General features: G+C 46.5%; 1 protein-coding gene across 3 annotated transcripts in view; it reads left to right on the top strand.

Annotated features, from left to right (window-relative positions):
- The window catches only part of TTC12 (tetratricopeptide repeat domain 12), a 46,253-nt gene that overhangs the window by 17,227 nt on the left and 10,279 nt on the right, over positions 1–18,747 (top strand). For 2 of the 3 annotated variants that reach the window (XM_057695536.1, XM_057695538.1), the window contains 7 exons: positions 3,310–3,381; positions 6,928–6,988; positions 7,416–7,604; positions 9,362–9,431; positions 10,218–10,306; positions 12,436–12,604; positions 17,929–18,021. In XM_057695536.1, coding sequence (XP_057551519.1) covers positions 3,310–3,381; positions 6,928–6,988; positions 7,416–7,604; positions 9,362–9,431; positions 10,218–10,306; positions 12,436–12,604; positions 17,929–18,021 — 743 coding nt within the window. The remainder of the gene's footprint in view (positions 1–3,309; positions 3,382–6,927; positions 6,989–7,415; positions 7,605–9,361; positions 9,432–10,217; positions 10,307–12,435; positions 12,605–17,928; positions 18,022–18,747) is intronic. The other variant, XM_057695537.1, reaches the window with a different exon arrangement.

The following is an 18,747-nucleotide window of genomic DNA, read 5'->3' as shown; positions in this document are numbered from 1 at the left end:
GTGGCTTAGATTCCCCTGGTCCGGCGCTGCCTACCCCAGCTTAATGAGCGTGGCCCGCAGAGGAAAGCACATCTGGACAGCAGCATGTTGGCCACACCCACTTCCTTCCTTTTTATTGATAGGGTAAGCAAGGAAACTGATGAATTCGAAATTTACCTTCCCTAATAACAGTTTCTAAAACGCGAGGGTCCCGCCAAGACGGACATCTGGAGTGCTTGATTTCTTTACCCGTAGAAGGTACAGTGTGGGGACCCCTTGTCCCAGCGCATCGTGACAGTCTCTACGTGGTGAGCGCTGCCCAGAGCTGGCACCGCCAGGTTCTTCTCGGCACCACTGGAGACCCAGCAGCCTGCTTTGTCCCTTTATGTGATCATGATTTTTTTTTTGCTGTTATCTGTAAGAGAAGAGAGAGACAAGGACGTTTTCCTCCGGTGTTTCAGCAATAGCAGCAAAGGCTGCCGTTGGCTGCATGCTGGCCGTGAGCTGTCTCGTTGGAGCCTCGCAGCCTTCCCTTCTGTTCTGGTCACTACCACGGTTGTCCTCATCTTTCTGACCAGGAAACTGAGCCTCAGAGGTTAATCAAGAAAACTGTGCGGCGTCACACAGCTAACGGTGGCCCAACTGTAAGCTGGTGCCCCGAACTGTCGACTCAACAGCTTCTCCACGGAAACCGGAAACCCGTCCTCCCTGGGTGTGGCTCTCATTCCTTCTGTGGCAACAAGATCTCCTCGTGGGGCTGCCAGGAGTGTCTTTTCTGATCTGAAAAGGACCAAAGAGGTAGTCACCGCCTCGTGCTGATTCAGGACAACACACTGGCCTGCTCGCAAATATGAATTGAAGCACAGTGTAATCAACGGTGAAACCAAGGCAAAGCAGGCCCAGCACAGCTGACATTAAAAAACACTGACACGCAGCAGCCAACCTTGTTAAATGCCCAGTGAGGCTCCCCGTTGAAGACAATTGGGTAAACACTTGGAGGGATGGAAGAAAATGTATAAGGAATTCTAAAAACTAACAATCACTGGCTCTATGTGGAAGCTGTGAATTAAAAGAAAAAGTTTCACTCTTTTTAAAATATCAGCAGTGAATGTCAGCAGCACTCCATTATTAATAGTATGAGTACTTTCACGCCAGTTTAATATTCTTAACACTTGTGAATTGGCAGAGACAAGCCCGTGTGATGATATTTCAAGACTGGTGCTCCTTGTCAGGGAAGATAAGGCAGTGAAGCTGGTTTCAATTGGGATCAGAATCATTTCTTTCTTGGCAGAGCACTTCCTGCACAATAAAATACATCTTCCTCTGAAGGCAGGATTCTTTTCAAAGGGACCTGGGGTTCACCTGAGAGAAACCTGGTGAGGGTTGATAACCTCATCAAAGGAGAAAGGGCCTGTTAGTGAGAACACCCATTAGTGGCCCTTGTATTAGTGTGTGAGGAGGTGTGGTCACGCGTGGTGCACCCCCCTCAGGATGACACAGTGGGGTGTGGAGTGCTCTGGGGTCCTTTCCCCTGTTGTAATCCCGACTCCCTCCCAGTGAAGGTGCTGTGAGCAGGTGGCTTCTGTGAGCTGCGGGGCTGGAGTTCCCTTTCCCTTTGACAGGTGCCTTCCTGTTTCCTCAGTCCCATCCTTTGTGAGGTCTCCGGAGCTCACTCTGCAGCTCCCTGCCCTTCTTCTCCCGACAGTTTCCCCCTCAAAGCTCCCGTCTCCTCTTGTGGGCTCAACACTCATCCCTGCCAGTGGCTCTCACAGCTGTATTCAGCTGCCCCCCCACCCCCGCCACCCTGCAGGTTTCTATGTGATTGTCTTGGCATCCTCAGAAATGCAGTATGTCTTTGTTAGACTGTATCTCTTCAGAGTGGATTTCCTTCTACTCAACTCCTGTGGCACTTTTCTGAAGGAGATCTGGTATAATTTTTAAGCCTTTGGGTCCTGGAATCAAATGAGTAGATTTTAATCCCAGCTCTTCCACTTAGTATGGATGTGACCTTGAACCTCTCCAACCCCTAGTTTCCTCAGCTGTGAAATGGGGGTAATAATTATATCTACGTCACAGAGTTGTTTTAAGGTTTACATGAGATAATTTATGTGAACCATATGATCAGGACTGAACAATAATGCACTAATATTATTACTGTCGTTCTCTTAGCAGCAAGGAATCAGGAAACAATACTCATGAAAATGCACCTATAAAGGTCTCTCCAAATATAACAATTATTGTTACCCCTTCCATTATTTTTAGCTTTTCTTAAAATTTTCCTTCTTGCCCCGAAGTGGATTGCTTTTGTTGTAACTGTAGCAACAGCAGCTAATACTCTATTACCAGGTACTGCACTTTTACACACATTCCCTCCTCACAATAGCCTCAGAGAGACACTGTTAAAGATACTACTATGATCTCCCCTTTGCAGATGAGGAAACTGAGCCTCAGGAAAGCTGGGTGGCCACTTCTGGTGGCTTTCTAGACACCTGAACTTGGACTCTTAACCTCTTCACATCTACACCCCTGACAGCATCCAACCCGCCACAATGTCTGGCACATAAAAGGGATGCAGTGAATTAACTGGATGCTTTAAATTGTAGTTTATGTCTTTGTGCCAAATCATTCCCTCTGGAGTTATAATAATGCGAAGCAGGCAGGTGCAGGGTCCCCTGTGCAAGCGGTATCGTTTCAGCCATAAGTTTCATAAGTTTTGAAGGGAGCACCCCTCCTGATAGTAAGTGATGGGAATGCAAGTTCTTAGTATATATGTTGTGGTTTATTTCAAGGGAGGAACTTCCCAGGTTTACTGAGATGTAATAGTAACCTCAGCTGTTTACCCAGAGTAAATTTTCCTACCTTTTGATAAGCCAGTAGTTCTCAAACTCAGTTGCACATTTATATCACCTAGAGAGTTTAAAAAATTTTTGATGCCTCAGTCCTACCCACGAGTATAACTTAATTGGTGTGGGTTTCAGCTGGGCCGTCAGGATTTTCACAAGCACCCCAGGTGATTCTCATGTTCAGCCAAGGTCAAGAGCTCTTCTAAACTAAGAGTTTCTGGTTTGTTTCCTGGTTGTCTGAGTAAATGGAAATGGAAACTGGCAAGTATCATGAATTAATTTAATAGAGAGCTTACTTGTGCATCCAGGCTCCTTGCAGGCATCAATTAGTTTGGTCACAGATGCACAGAAAAGTCTTAATTCTCAACTCTGGTGGCTGTCCTGAGAATCAAAGCACTGCCCTAACTCTATTAGCTGGGCAGTTGGGGGAGGGGCTGATAACTTCAAATCTTCTGAAACATGTGATCAGTGATTCTCTTTTATGCAGTGTGATGAAAAATGCACAAAAGCATATTTCCACATGGGAAAAGCCCACCTGGCCCTAAAGAACTACAGTGTGGTAAGTGCTAGAGGAAGCTTAAGTGGCATGTTTGATCTCAGAGCAGTACTTCAGGCTGTATAGAGGAGAACCACGTTCCTCCAACTTAATGAGATATTAATCCACTTTTTAGTATTTTCCAGGGTAAATCTTAAGATCTTATTGCTGAGGAGGATGTTGAGTGTCATCTGATACAGCCCCACCTGCCATAGGAATCTCTTCTGTGGTATCTTCCACCAGTGTTTGTTCAGTCCTGGGAGGAACATCCCTGGAGAGAAAAAACATAAGCAAAAAGATGAAAAAACAAAATTCACTTCTTATCGCATCACCTGAAAGTAACCATGCAGATAGATATACACACTAAGATATTATATATTGTTAATAGCAGCTTTATTGAGATATAATTCACATATCAAACAATTCCTCTGTGGAAGGTATACAGTTCAGTGGTTCTTAGTGTATTCACAGAATTGCACACCATCACTGCAGTCAACTTTAGAACATTTTTGTCACTTCCTCAAAAACACCTGTACCCATTAGCAGTCACTCCCCTTCCCTCCACTCCTGCCTCAACCCTAGGCAACTACGAATCCACTTCCATCTCTATACATTCGCTGTCCTAGACTATTCATATAAATAGAATTATACAATATGTGGTCATTAGTGACTGGCTTCATTCACTTAGCATAATGTGTGCAAGTTTCGTCCATGTGCTAATACGTATAGTACTTCATTTCTTTTTATTGCTGAATGGTATTCTGTTGTATGGATGTACCACAGTTTATTGATCCAGTCATCAGTTGATGAACACTTGAGTTGTTTCCACCTGTGGTTATTACAGACATCCAGGTACAAGTTTTTGTGTGGACACATGTTTATAGTCCACTTGGTTGTACTCCTAGGAGTGGAACTGCAGAGTCATGTGGTGACTCTATGTTTAACCTTAGGAAGAATTGCCATCGTGGTTTCTGAAGTGGCCGCACCATTTGACATTCCCGCAAGCAGTGTATGGTTCCAATTTCTCCACATCCCAAACAATACTTGTTTTATTATTATTATTATTATTATTATTATTATACCCATCCTGATGAGTATAAAGTGGTATTTCATAATTTTGATTTGCATTTCTCTGATGCCTTCTACACTGTTGGTGGGAATGTAAATTGGCCAACAGCATGGAGGCTCCTTTAAAAACCTAAAAATAGAGTTACCATATCATCCAGCAATCCCTGGGCATATATCTGGAGAAAACTCTAATTCAAAAAGATACATGCACCCCAGTGTTCCTTGCAGCACTATTTACAGTAGCCAAGACATGGAAGCAACTTAAATGCCCATCGACAGTTGAATGGATAAAGAAGATGTGGTATATTTATACAATGGAATATTACTCAGCCAGATGGAATTTTGATGGGGATTGCATTGAATCTGTAGATCAACTTGAGGACTGTTGCCATCTTAACAATATTAAGGCTTCCACTCCATGAACATGAGATGTCTTTTTATTTACAAGATATTATATTTTTAAAAAAGAAATTGCCCCCATTGTACACTTTTTAAAAATTATTCTTTGTTGGATTTTAATTCTAAGAATAACACAGACTTATTGTAATAAGGTCAAGTAGTAGAGAAGTAAAAAGGAAAATGTAATCTCCCCCCTCAACCAAGTTCCACTTAGTCATTCATTCATTCATTCAGTTAATTCACTCAGCAGGTACTTAGTGCTTGCTCTCTGTGTTCCAGGCACTGTCCTGGGCAGCAGAAATACAGTAGCAAACAAGACAAAATCCCTGATTTAAGGGAACCCACCTTCTTGGGGTACGGGTGACATGTCCCAAGATGGAAACCAAATAAATAAATGTATAGGTAGTGATAAGTGTTATCGAGGAAACTAAATCGAGAAGCGGTGAAGGTGAGATTGGTTTCATAGCGAGTGGTCATGGAAAGCTTCTCTGAAGGAAGGGAGGGAGGGAGTGAAGTGAGCAAGCCATGTGGATATGCAGTGGAGAGTGGTCCAGATAGAGGGATAGCTAGAATGGAGCAAGCGGGGAGGAGAGTGAGAGGAGATGAGGTGAGCAGGTGGGAGTTATGTGGGGGACTGATTCTCCAGGGCCCTACGGGGTTTTGGAAGGACGTGGCTTTTATTTTGAATGAGCTGGGAGCCATCAGAGGGTTGTGAGTAAAGGAGTGAAATGATCTGACTCATGTTTTAAAAGATCACTCTGCTGTATTGAGAACATATCTTGACATGGTAAGAAAGAACAAAACCAGTCAGAAGGCTGTTGCAACAGATTATCCAAGTGAGAAATAATGATGGCTTGGACCAGGCTGGTGATGATGAAGGTGGGGAGAAGTGATGAGTTTTTGCATATATACCAACAGTGAAGCCAACAAGAGTTGCTGGTAGATTAGAGCTAGGGTTAAAACGAAGTTGGATACAGGATTACTCTCTTAGTCCTTTTGTCCTGCTATAACCAAATACTATAGACCAGGTAACTTATACAACAAAGGTTTATTTCTCCCAGTTCTGGAGGCTAGGAAGTCCAAGATAAAGATGCTGGTGAATTCTGTGTCTGATAAGGGCCTGCTTCATAGACAGCCCACAGGGACGAGGGAGCTCTCTGGGGCCTCTTTAATAAGGGCACTGATCTCACTCACGAGGGCTCCACCCCCATGACCTAATCGCCTCCCAAAGGCTGCACTTCCAGATATATCACACTGGGGATTAGGTTTCAACATATGAATTTTGGAAAGACACAAACATTCAGTCTGTTACACTTACCATGTATGATATCCTGCAATACTATTCTCTGCTTTAATGTGATATTTTTTTCTTCAGTTTAATTCTTAATCCTAGTCTTCTAGATGAGCCTTGAGCCTTTAAGACATCTGAGAACCTTTTTTTTTTTAACCCTGAGCTTTACTTCTCTTGATATCCCTGATGAGAGTACTGCTCTAAACCCTTCATCATGCTCCATTAACAAGAATCTTGCTTTTCCAGAAACTTTCTAAGTGTGCTCAATGAGAGCCTCTCACTCTCAGGTGTTCTGGTTGACTCTTCCATGGCCAGTGAACAGACCCCTTACCTGCTCTTTGCAGCCTGTATATTTAAATAGGCAATTTTCTCTTCCTGTTCCCAAGTCTCTGTCAACAATGCTTCTAGCTTCATTTATTTCCTTATTCCCTGCAGGCATATCTGACAGGTAGCCTCCTATTCTCTCTCAGTGCAAATATCATATCTGAATTTTGCATTTACCTTATGATTATTCCTACCCCAGTCAGACACGAGCCACAAGAATTTAGGACTGGATATTTTCCGTCACAGGCTGTATCTGACAACACTATTTTTTAAATTAAATTTTGAAATAATAACCCATTGCCCCACAGAACCAGAGAAGCCTAAAAAAAATGTCAAATGCATGCTGCATCCCCATGCCTGCCTCCGACGCGGGGAGCAGGGGAGGCTGGGGGAGAGAATGAAGAAGCCAAGCCCTGTGATGTCCAGTGCCTTTCTGATAATCCCAGTTCCCCCCAACCACTCTTCAAGACCTTGTTTCTTTCTTCCAGTCTAGAGAGTGTTATCAGAAGATCTCAGAAATAAACCCCCAGCTGCAGACGCAGGTGAAAGGTGAGATTTCCCGCTAACATCTTTGTGCGAAAATGCACCTCCCCTCTGTGCTCCAGCCCTCGGGTGCTTTCCAGGCCTTCTCTGCACTTGGCTGCAAGCACAGCCTTTCCCAGCCCCGCACAGTCAAATCCTCTCATTAACCGCCCTGCCCTGTTCCTCTTCCTCTGTTCTTGGCCTTCCTCCTTTTCTCCACCATCCTCCCTCCAAGCCTTCTAGACAGGGAATAATACTGTCCTTGAATCCCCAAGGTGGTTTAAGATTCTGGGGAGAGTCTGTACACTCCTCCTAAAAATGTCTTTGCTGAGATGAGTTTTAATTATGTTGATGCTTTCTGCCTCTCAGCCTCCCATCCTCAAAAAAAGATTGCTCCATGTGTGGACATGTTGATTGTTAGGGTTTTGTTGTGCTTTCCTTCTTGTTTTGCTAGATTACCTGAATCAGGTAGATCTTCGGGAGAAAGCAGACCTTCAAGAGAAGGAAGCCCAAGAATCGCTGGACTCAGGAAAGAACACGGCCGTGACGACCAAGAATCTTCTGGAGACTCTTTCCAAGCCTGATCAGATCCCCTTGTTCTATGCAGGGGGGATTGAAATCCTGACTGAAATGATGAAGAATTGTAAGCCAGCGATGTGTGTGAGCTCATGAATATTGTCGGTGTAAAGGGACAGAGTTTAGAGGTCTGACCCTAAAAGGCAAAGAATCCCTTCCTCCCTCCCTTCCACAAATATTGATTGAAGATCTACTATAATGTAGGTGCTGGAGGGGTGCTGAAGAGACACCCCCCACCCCAGCTCCATCCTCTCCTCGGAGCATGCTGACATTCGACACGTGTGCGATGAACACCACACGCACAGTACGGCGCAAAGCACACAGCACGCACTCACTCCGTGTATCCTTACCACACACGCACACACGCATGTGCTCACTCTGCGTATCCTTACCACACACACATGCACACTCACTCCGTGTATCCTTACCACACACACACACACACACACACGCACACACACACGTGCTCACTCTGCATATACTTACCATACACACATGCACACTCACTCCGTGTATACTTACCACACACACACGTGCATGTGCTCACTCCGTGTATACTTAGCACACACACACACGAACACACGCACACTCACTCTCTGTATACTTAGCACACACACACACGTACACTCCCTCCGTGTATACTTACCACACACACACGTGCACGTGCTCACTCCGCATATACTTACCACACACACACACACACACGTGCTCATTCCGTGTACACTTACGACGCACACACATGCATGTGCTCACTCCATGTAAACTTATCACACACGCACACATGCACACGCACGTGCTCACTCCGTGTATACTTACCACACACATACGCACGTGCTCACTCCGTGTGTACTTAGCACACACTCACATACACACACGCATGTGCACACTCTGTGTATACTTACCACACACACACACACACACACCCCTGCAGATGCTCACATCCTGTGTACTTATATCACATACATCACACACACCACGCATGTGGGACATATACGCCGTATATGCTTATATCATGTATATGCACACCACACACATTCACCTCTCACGTGTGTTTCCACATGCTGCACATACCCACACACTGTTTGCATACCCTACACATACCCCATATACACCCCCAACACCCTGTACCACCCCCACAAATCTCCCCCCAACCACAGAGGAGTGGAAGACAGAATTCTGTTGGATAAACTGTAAAGTTCATCCAGTTACACTTAAAAGCTGCTTAGGATGTGGAGAGCGTTTCAGAGCAAACATCAGCTATCCTCCTGCTAACCGGAGCCACACTGCTGTGTTTTACCCATTCCTGTAATCACTGATCCCAGGGCTGAAACCACCGTTACTCAGTGACAGAATCGTGTTTGTTTGTACAAATGGATAGAGTCTGACTTCCCGTTAGTGTACAGTGGAGGGTGCTCAAACGCCCCTGCAGTAGTTTCTGGGAGATTATAGGTTCCTCTCTAGAGCCTGGAAACAGCTTCGAAATAAACATTTAAGAGCAGATGGATATGCCAGTTCTTCCAGGAGGTTAAGCGGCTCTTGGAGACTCTCTGAAGATTACAGAGTGATGAGTTGTCAGATCACTCATGCAGCCACCCAGACTCAGCTCTCCTTCTCTGAACAGGGCGTCCCTCTCACTGTGGCACCAAGTGGCTGATGACAGCCTTAGGTTTCAGAATGGGAGGTATCTGTTTCTGCCTAAACTGTGAATTTGGTGATCTAGACATTTCATATTGGGTTTCTACTAGCATCTGGCTCAGTGACAGCCAGACATCAGCCAGATAGTTCAGGAGTCTGACAACACGGTTTTCTCTGAATTTGTTTCAGGCACGGAACGAACTTTATTCAGAACACACGACGGATTCAGTATCATCAGTGAGAATGAGGTCATAAGAAGGTAGGGATGTTTGTAAAGACAGCCGGCATCAAAGCAGGGAGAGACAGCCATTTCTCATGAAATCAGACCGTCATCACACAGGCAGCGTGATCACTGGATGGTGCTACCTTCAGTACTGAGCGCTGTGTGAATGCCCGTTGAGCTTTGAGCAGTTTGAGTAAAGCCACAGTTAACAACTGCAGAGAGAGAAAACTTAGCAAAAGTTCTCAGGGTTCCTCCAAGCACTTCCAAATCAGAGAAATGACCATTCCTGCTGGTTTCCCACCAGTTTTTGCAAGATTGCTCTTTGTTCTTTTCCTCTTTTGGTATTTGTTGATCATATCAGGAAATGTAATCAGCTGGGTCCTGGCTGATCCCGTTTATAATTTTATCAGAAGAAAGACCCATATGGCAGGAGGTAGCTTGCTAAGTTTATTTCATTTTGTGTTTTACTTGTTCTGGTGCAGTTCCCGCGGCTTAGGACACTGATGTGGGTTGGAGTCAGCGCACGTCTGCATGTATGAGGAGGCTCGTGAATCCTAAGCGGTGCAGCCAACACCGTGCCCCCTGACTCACCGCCCTCCCTCTGTGCATCCCCAGCTTCCTCAGCTGCATCCTTGTCCCGGAGCTCTCCATTCAGGGCTTAGCAGCCCCTTGGTCCCAGTGATTTGGGACCATTTGGCTCTGGATTAAGAAGTGACTTTCTTAAACCTGCACTTGAGGAGTGTCGAGGTGAAATAAAACCCACTGAAAGACAAGTCAAGACTGATTTGCAGCTTTAATATTGCTCTCCCTTGCCCACTGTAGGTGCTTTTCTACAGCAGGAGAAGATGCAGCGGAAGAAATGGTGTGTGTGTCTGTCCTCAGGCTCTGGCAAGCAGTGTGCAGTGAGAACGGTGAGCCCGGGAATCACCATCAGACATCGTTAATGCGCTGGTGATGTGAGGGCTGCAGGGCGGGGACGGGGGGCAGGCAGGATTGCTCCCCTAGGACAGGCCCTGGAGGGTGGTGGTCTTGACCTTCCCCTGGAAAAAGCATGTGGAGCAGAAGCAAGACCTGCGCTGCAGTTGTGTCTCCAGCACCCTTGCAGCTGCCTGCACAGTGGGCGGGGTCATGTTCAGCATCACATGTGGTCTCATCACCTGTGCACTTGCCCTGCTCTTTGCAGACTAATGACTTCAGATCATGCATTGGCAGTGAGGCAGGCAAAGTTTTTCCTTTTCTGTCTGCTGAAACATACTGCTCCTTTTTTTGCTGACCACAGTACCCATTTCAGCATCATGAGATTTATAACCATTCCTGCTGGCCTCCTGTGACACTGATTAATTAGTGCCTCATATTGGGACAGTAACATGCTATGGGGAGTAATTTACCTTAACTCTTCCCTTTTTACATATTAGCATCTTCTGGGGTTCACCAAGTTTTTGTACAATCTTACCACTTTAGTGACCTTAATATAAATAAAAATTTTAGGTATTTCCCTCACTTAAAAAAAAATGTGCAAAGAAGACCCAACACAGCCAATAAATTAAATAAATAAATAAATAAAAATTTTTTTAAATGAGGGAAAATGTTTGAACACAAACAGTGAAAATGGAAATGGTGATGGCTGTGTCTCCCGTGCACACACTCCTGTGGGGGGGAGGCCAGCAAGAGAGCTTGTGAAGGCAGCTTGCAAACGATTAAATGCTGAATATGAGATAATATACTTTTTTCTTGATTTAGGAGAGTGGAGGAATCATCTTAAATTCTAGAAATCTTGAGTTCTAGAGAATCAGGGGACTTCTCTGCAGGGAATTATGCTCAGACTAATATCCTTATCAAGGTGCCCTGCTACTCATAGGACACTGCACCGGCTCCAAGCAGTGTTTTTGCAAATCCCGCTGTGCGAGGGTAAGGGAGGCAGGCTTGGTGACCGGGTATTTCCTCAGTGAGAATCAGACATGCTTCCCTCTGTGCTTCCTCTCCCTGCACCCCACTTTGGTGTCTGTGAAACTTGGGGTCACGTCTTTCTTTTAACATCTGGAAAAATACTGTCAGACACAGCCTATAATGTAAATGCTGTATCTCAGATCAATGAAATCTTGATATATCCAGTTCAGTAAATACAAAGTAGTTTTTTAAAAGGACAAGGGAATGCTTAAAAGTAAAGACATGGAAATATGTCTGTGATATAGTGCTGATTGGGAGAGAAAAGTCAATTGCAGGGTAGGAAGTATCACATTTTCACATTATTCATACGAAGGGTGAAGATTAGCCCCCTTAGGGAAAAGGCTTACCTGGAGGGGATATGAGAGAAGGGACTTTCATTTTCAGTTGTATACACGTTTTGAGTTACTTGAATTGTTTACACTGAGCTACTTTTCATTTTATATAAACTAAACAAACTCTGCTGTGTTTCATAGCTTAGCCTCATCCCAGCCTGTATCTCTGCCTGCTCTAAAATTCACGTGCCTCGTTAGAAAATGCGCCAGGTGGAAGTTGTAGGGCAGGGGGTGGGGGTGTGGAATCCAGTACCACCATCCTGTCTAGGAAGCAGGCTCGCTTTATGAACTAATGTTCTCATATGATCATTCAAGTTTTCTAGAAAGAACTCAGATAGTTGCTCTGGCCATTATATGAAAATTGATGGTCTAAAGCTCTTCCACCATTAAGCTGATTGCTTTTTCTTTCCTCACATTTTCGGACACCGTATACCAAAGGGCCTTTGGCAAGAATAATGATAATAGCTCACGTATGTGTGCCAGCCCCTGCTCTCTGCACCATCACGTATTAACTCATTTAATCGTCACGACAGCTCTGTCACGTTGGCCCTCTTCCTCACTCCACTGGTGAGGTAGCCGAGGTGGTTTCCTAGTTGTCCAGGCCCAGCTGTCTGGTTCTGCAGTCCGCGCTCTCACCCTTCACTGTCCTGTCTCTCAAATGCGTGGAGACGAGTTGGGTTTCCCGTTGGGATGTGGGAAGACAGAACGGGTGTGGCTGCCGTCACGGTCTGCATGAGGCGGACGTGCCCTGTGATTTGCAGAGGAGAACCAGCGCCTGCTTGTGGTGCGCCCCGACGCAGGCTGGCGGCTGCCCTCCCTCTTGGCCTCCAGCGTCCCGACCATTCGGCAGCAGAGCCTGGCCCTGCTGCTGCAGCTGGCCCAGACGGAGAACGGACGGAGCCTGGTCATCGGCCACCTTGACCTGACCCGGTAAGGCTCCACGTTGTGGGCGGGAGCTGCCCGGCAGCATCTCAGCTCTCACCTGCCACATTAGCACCTGCCTGTCTCCCTTCTCACATCTCCGACATGAGAGGTGCTGGCTGGCCAGATTAAGGATCCAAAACAGAAAGAGCCTTTGAAAGGAACACTCCCTCGTGAGGACCTACAGGACACGCCTGTCTGAATCCAGGACCATGGACAGTGTCACTTCTCCTGAGCCTGTTTCCATCTCACAGACACTGCAGGCCTTGTAAATGTGGCAGCACTTCCAAAACTAGCCACTGGGAACCCAGCTGTACAATAGGCCATTTGTTTCTGCCCCTTTAGCCTCAGTCCTGGCTTTACCCTGTTCTTGTCCTTACTTTTCTTCATTTATTCCTGTTTCCTATTTGATTTTACATATCCTTAACCCTTTCTGGAGCAAGGTAGAGTAAAAGTAAAGAACACACATCCCAAACACTGTTGCCTGTAGGTCTTTTCAAGGCTTACGGTGATAGGAATGGAATGTGCCTCTTTCCTAAGCAAATTTTTTAAAAAATGATTGAACCACAGTGATTCTGCCCAGTGCTTTTCTGTCTAAAGATTATTAGCTTGAACACATGAAATTGCCACTTTTTAGGTCAAAAAAGGTTGCATGTTGGCAATTTCATATGGTTCAACCTAAAAGAAATAGTAACGATGATTTTACCTTTGTTTTATAAATGCTTCCTACATAATCTAAAAACAGAAGTTGGCTTCCGATTCTGTTCACTGTTCTCTCATTGGGAGGGAGGCAGGATAAGTGTCGTTACCCCATTTCACAGATGGGGGAGGAGAATGTGCAGCGAGTGACTCAGGACATCTCAGCCAGCTGTCTCCCAGGCCTTGGAGCCCCGCTGCTGCTCTCTGTTCCCCAAAAGGAAGGCTGTCAAATCTGAAGTCATGTCGGTCCTTCTTGGACCACAGTGAGACCTCTGGGGCTGGTCCCATGTCGGTGAGGAGGTCCACATGTGCTGAGGACAGGGTGGGGATAAGCCTTGGCTGTGACTCCCCCCTTTTCAGCCCAGCGCAGCTCCGTGGCTCACAGGAAAGACTGTGGCAGCCCCCGAAGCTCAGCCCACACACAGCCCGTTAGCGGAGTTCAGTCCTCAAAAGTGTATTTCACATTTCAGATGACTCTGCAGTCGTTTCCTCAGTACCTTCATCATGTGTTTTTTCATTTGGCTTTGGTCTCTTTGCATAAATGTAGCTATAGTTATCATAAGCTTTCTCCCCAGGCCGTCTTTGAATTGCTTGAGTTGCATTTGAATTTTTCCAATGTCTTGCTGTTTGTGATCATCTTGTGCAGTCCTGCCTGCTTTCTTTAGACAGTCCAAGAAACAGTCAGTTTATACTCCTTGTGCCCACTCTTCTCATTAATGTCCACCTGCAGTTAAACTGGAAAGAGAGGGAACATGTTCTCTGAAATGAGATGAGATAGTCTGAGACAGGACAGGGCTGCACACAGGTTCCATGACCCTCACATTCCCCCCCAGATGCTCTTCCCCCAAAGAGAAGGTGAACGGACAAATGTGAGTAGACAGGAGCTGAGCAAGGGCCAGTATCCCTTTGTGAAAAGTGCTGGGGTTTTAGATTCAAGCAGTCAGGAGCCCAAGTCCTCTGCTTGTCTCTTTCTACTTGTGTGACCCAGGAAAGCTTCGTAGCCTTGGTGTGCCTGGTATCTCGTCTGTATCAGAGACTTACAGTGAAGCTTCACAGACATGATACCTGCATGCCAGGTAAAATTTTTTCTGCTGCATTTGACAGCTTGCTTGGCCAAGAGAATTGGTCTCATTTTTCTCACATAACGAAAAGACTAAAGATGGTAACAGCTGTTTGGTGGTTTAATGACAGCAGGATCAAGGTCTCTGTCCTTCTCTTGACCTTTCCCTCATGGTCACACAAGGCTGCTGCAACTCCAAGCATCACATCCCTCTTTAAGACAGGTTAGCACCAACTGGGTCTGTCCCTTTTATCAAGAGGAGCTACTGCTTTTGTTTTTCTTTGGTCAGAATTGTGTCACATGTCACCCTGGTGGGGAAGATGGTTCCAACTTCTGTGGCAGAGGCAGGCAGGATAGAAGGGGGAGAGCAGGATGTCTGTGGGTCACCAGCAAACAGCATCTGCCACAGCAAAGAAAGCAGCTTGTATACGCTTGACATGTGGTATGGATTCAACTGTGACTTTTATATCACGTTCTCTCTTCTGGTTCTATTGCTCAGGTTCCTAGACTGAGGTGAAAGCACGTTTATTGCTTATACTAGACCATTTTCTGATCTGTTGTCCATCCGCTTGGTCCGTCAGCTCCTTGTCAGCAAAGCAGAACATCTGCCACCAAAAAAGGAGAGGAGAGGGAGTAGAAAGGGGTGGCCTGTCCTCTGTGGTCCAGTTAGGGTGTGCATTTTGTCATATGGAGAGGAAGCCAGGTTGTTTATGTCTCCTGGGGCAAAATCCAGAGAATCTTAGACTGCCGGCTCCTCTTCTGTGCTATTCAAGGTTCATTAGCCTTCATCGCAAGACTGAAGAAAACAGATTTGCTTTGGTGAAGGAAAAATCTACAGTAATGGAAATAAATGATTTCTGACAGCAGGAACACTGAATGCTCTGCTGAGGAAGTTGGGAGTTTGCAAAAGTGTGGCATTACCTGGGACCATAGCAACAATCCAGTCAAGCCCCACCCAGCACAGTGTCCCATCTGGGAAGATTCCAGCGTTTGTGTTCTGTTCATCTCCATTTGACTGGAATGGGCACCTCAACAGCTCATAGACTGCAGGTCTCTCCCCAGCTACAGAGAGGAGTATATCCTGTTCTGGGACAGTTCTGATTGATATACAATGATCTCCTTACACTGAACACAAACTGCCTGCCCCCAGTACTCCCTGTATTGAGGCCGTGGTTCAGTCTGTGGAAGGCCTATGGGACAGACACATCGACTCTCCCACTTCCCAGTGCTTGACGTGTCTGAAGACATTGATGTTTTCCAGATCAAGCATCCTGATCTCCTCAACCACTTCTCAGGTTGTTCGACTTCCAGACCCCTCCCAGAACAAGTGGTAAATAAACCCAGTACCATGAATGTGGGTGACTGGAGGCCATACTCCTGAATATAAGAGCCCAGTCTGATGGGCTCTTTTCTCTCTTTGTCTCCTGTTACAGCCTGATGGTATCTGGTCCTAATGATACCATTCTTCCTGGCCCTCCTCCTACCCTCTGCTGTTCTTTCTCAGCTCCCTTTGTGAGCCCCCTTTATGCTGTCATCCTTCCAAGTCAGGGGCCCCAAGATCCTACCCTTGGCCCTCTTCTCATCCATGGCCCTAAATATCACGTCTGAGTGTCTCTCTCAAATGTTAGAAGGAAACATCCTTATGCAACTTGGCATCTTCATTGCAATATCACAAGTATCATAAACTTAGTAACTTATCATAAACTTAGTCATTCAAAAGCGGTTCTTCAAACAAGACCCTCTAGCTGAATTTTCTGTCTTCATAGATAGCATTTCCATCTGCCCCATTACCTAGACCAGAATCCTGAGAGCTCCCTGGGTGGCTCCTCCCCACATACCTTAGAAGGTGGTACCTGTCAGTCCTTCCCCCTCAGCATCTCCTGGATTCATTTCTCTGGCTCTCCTGCAACGTCTCCAATCATTACTTCTAGGTCATTGTGAGGCCTCTTTCTTCTCAACTGTACGTCTTACTCTGCCCCTTCTCAGCTCAGTCCCTTAACCTTTGTTGTCTGGAAAATCCCAGTTCTCCCCCTTTTGGATTCCCTGCCTCCTGTACTATCTGCTGTAACCTGCCTGCAGCATACACCAAAGAGATTTGTCCTAAATGCACATCTGTCCTGTTATTTTCCTTCTTCAATGCTGACATTACTATACTGCCTGTAAGACTAGTTCTTGAATTTCTGAGAAATATGGTGCTTAGGACTCACCTGGGGACTTTATTAAAATACAGCTTCCTGGGGCCTCCTCTAGCTCAGAGACTGAGAAGGGCTCAAGAGCCTACAGCCCCCCACATTCACCCCCACCAAGCAAGTCATCCACTGCCCGCACTTGGGACACAGGCTACCAGGGGAAAGTGCGGACATTCCAGAGGGCCCACCGTGAGCCAGCTCCCCAGCCTGCTGCTCCCTGTCCTCCTCGAACCCTAAGCACTCACCGTGAGGAGCCGCGAGCAGTCCCCAGGGGCGCCTCCGCGCTGTTGCGCCTCCTCGTCTTCGTGCCTCTGCGTGCTCTGCCTCAGAGGCTCTGTGTCTGTCCCCACATGCCTGACACTGGCCCACGAGCTCCTTGGAGTGGGACCTTGTCTTTGTCTTGTTTCACCCCTGTGTCCCCAGAACCTACCACACCACCTGGCACATAATCAGTGCCCGTAAGTGCTGCTGACTGAACGGGCAACGTAGCCAACGCTCCGCTTTCAAGTGATGCGTAAATGTCATCCTCATCTCCATCCTCCCACAGCTCTTGCCAGGGGGACTCTGTGCCCACTTAACATGTGTCTGTTTCTAACATATCACCTGACACGTGTCACCATAGGAGACCAGGAGCTCAGTACCGTGTCCCAGGACTGAGCATGGCACTCAGCACACTGTAGGGGCTTGGTATGGGTTTGCTGGATGGACAAATGACTTCTACTCCCATTGTCCTGGTACCCATCAGTCTAAGGCAGCCCGAGATTGCATGAGCTTTTCTGGCAGCTGTGCTGGACTGTTTGCTCATATACTGGGCTTGCAATTGGCTAAAAATGTGTAAGTTATTGTCACATGAGTCAGTTAGAAACCAGGTCTCCCAATTCTGTTACTTATACAGAATTTCTAGCTTTAAGTGAAAGACTTTGAGTTTAACTCTCTGAAATTTCATCTGATATATTCAGCAACCTGTCAAAATCTTGTTAAACCTGATGCCATCCCCCACTTCATTAGGGGGCCCTCCCACTTAGTCATCAGCAGATTAGTAAGCATGCCATTTAGATGTCACTTGTGTGATTCAACTTGGCCAAGTCGCAGGGCAGAGGCACCAGAGACTCCTTCCAAGTCAGCATCTGCTCATCAGTGAACTTTGGTTAAAACTGTTCACTCCCCCTGGGCCCTCACGTTAAGTGGTAGAACTGTTCCCATGGGAAAGTGTCGGCCTCATTGGGGTGGGCAAGGGGCTGGGCTTCCTGGGGGGCCTGGCAAGGCCCTTCTAGCTTATTTCACTCAGGTGCTGACTCCTTCCTGGTCTGCATGCAAGGCCTCCTTGCTAGGGTTGCTGTCAGCTAGAAGTCGGCCCACCCTGAGGGTGTTATGGATTTTTGCAGGTTGTTGGAAGCCCTGGTGTCGTTCCTTGATTTCTCAGATAAAACAGCCAACTCAGCCATGGGCCTGCTCACACACTTGGCTTTGGAAGAAAGGTAATTTTTGTTTCCAGACATTGACATTTCTTCTTCAACCTTTCTTGAACTGTCTGATCTTCTAAAATGTGCCGCACACAGGAGGCCAGGCCAACTGAGCATCACAAGATTCACTGTGTGGGAGAGCTGATGTCTTCAGGGGTCAGCCCCTCCTATTCCAGTCCCTCCAGGTGCAGGGGGGACCTGGCCCTCAGTGAGCTTGGAGGCAGTAACATACTTAGAACAGTACCTCTCCCAGGAAGCAAACCCACTGTGTGTTGGTAAAGCTTCTTCCTCTAATCAGTGCCTGATAGGAACTGCCTGGCAGACATGTGTTGAATACATGGGGAGCGGGAGCGGGGGAGGGGAGGGAGAGAGGAGAAACATGGGAACACAATAGAGCCCTCCTGGGCTGCCAGTGGCATTATGGGTAACCATCCCTCCTGCTTTTTTTGTTTGTTTGTTTGTTTTGTTTTTTTTGTTTAGCTGCTGCTAAGAAAGACAGTAAAGGTCTTAAATTTTCATAACTTTTCAGTTTTCTTTTTGATACATCTTGTTCTGTTTTTAATTTCCTCATCAACTTTGAGACGTCTTACTTAGAAATGGTCATACTATGAGAGAGAGCTGGCTGTGCTGGTAGCTGGCCATCTGCCTGGGCTGGGAACGTGTACTAGCCTCTCCAGCAGGTGGAGGTGTGTGTGGCTCGGGGCCCTCCTCACAGCTGTGACATGTGAACATGCTTACACC

This window comes from Hippopotamus amphibius, chromosome 9 (assembly GCF_030028045.1).
Source record: "Hippopotamus amphibius kiboko isolate mHipAmp2 chromosome 9, mHipAmp2.hap2, whole genome shotgun sequence".
In the NCBI taxonomy this organism is placed as follows: domain Eukaryota; kingdom Metazoa; phylum Chordata; class Mammalia; order Artiodactyla; family Hippopotamidae; genus Hippopotamus; species Hippopotamus amphibius.
Note: the sequence above shows the minus strand (reverse complement) of the source record. Positions and strands in the feature narration are given on the sequence as shown.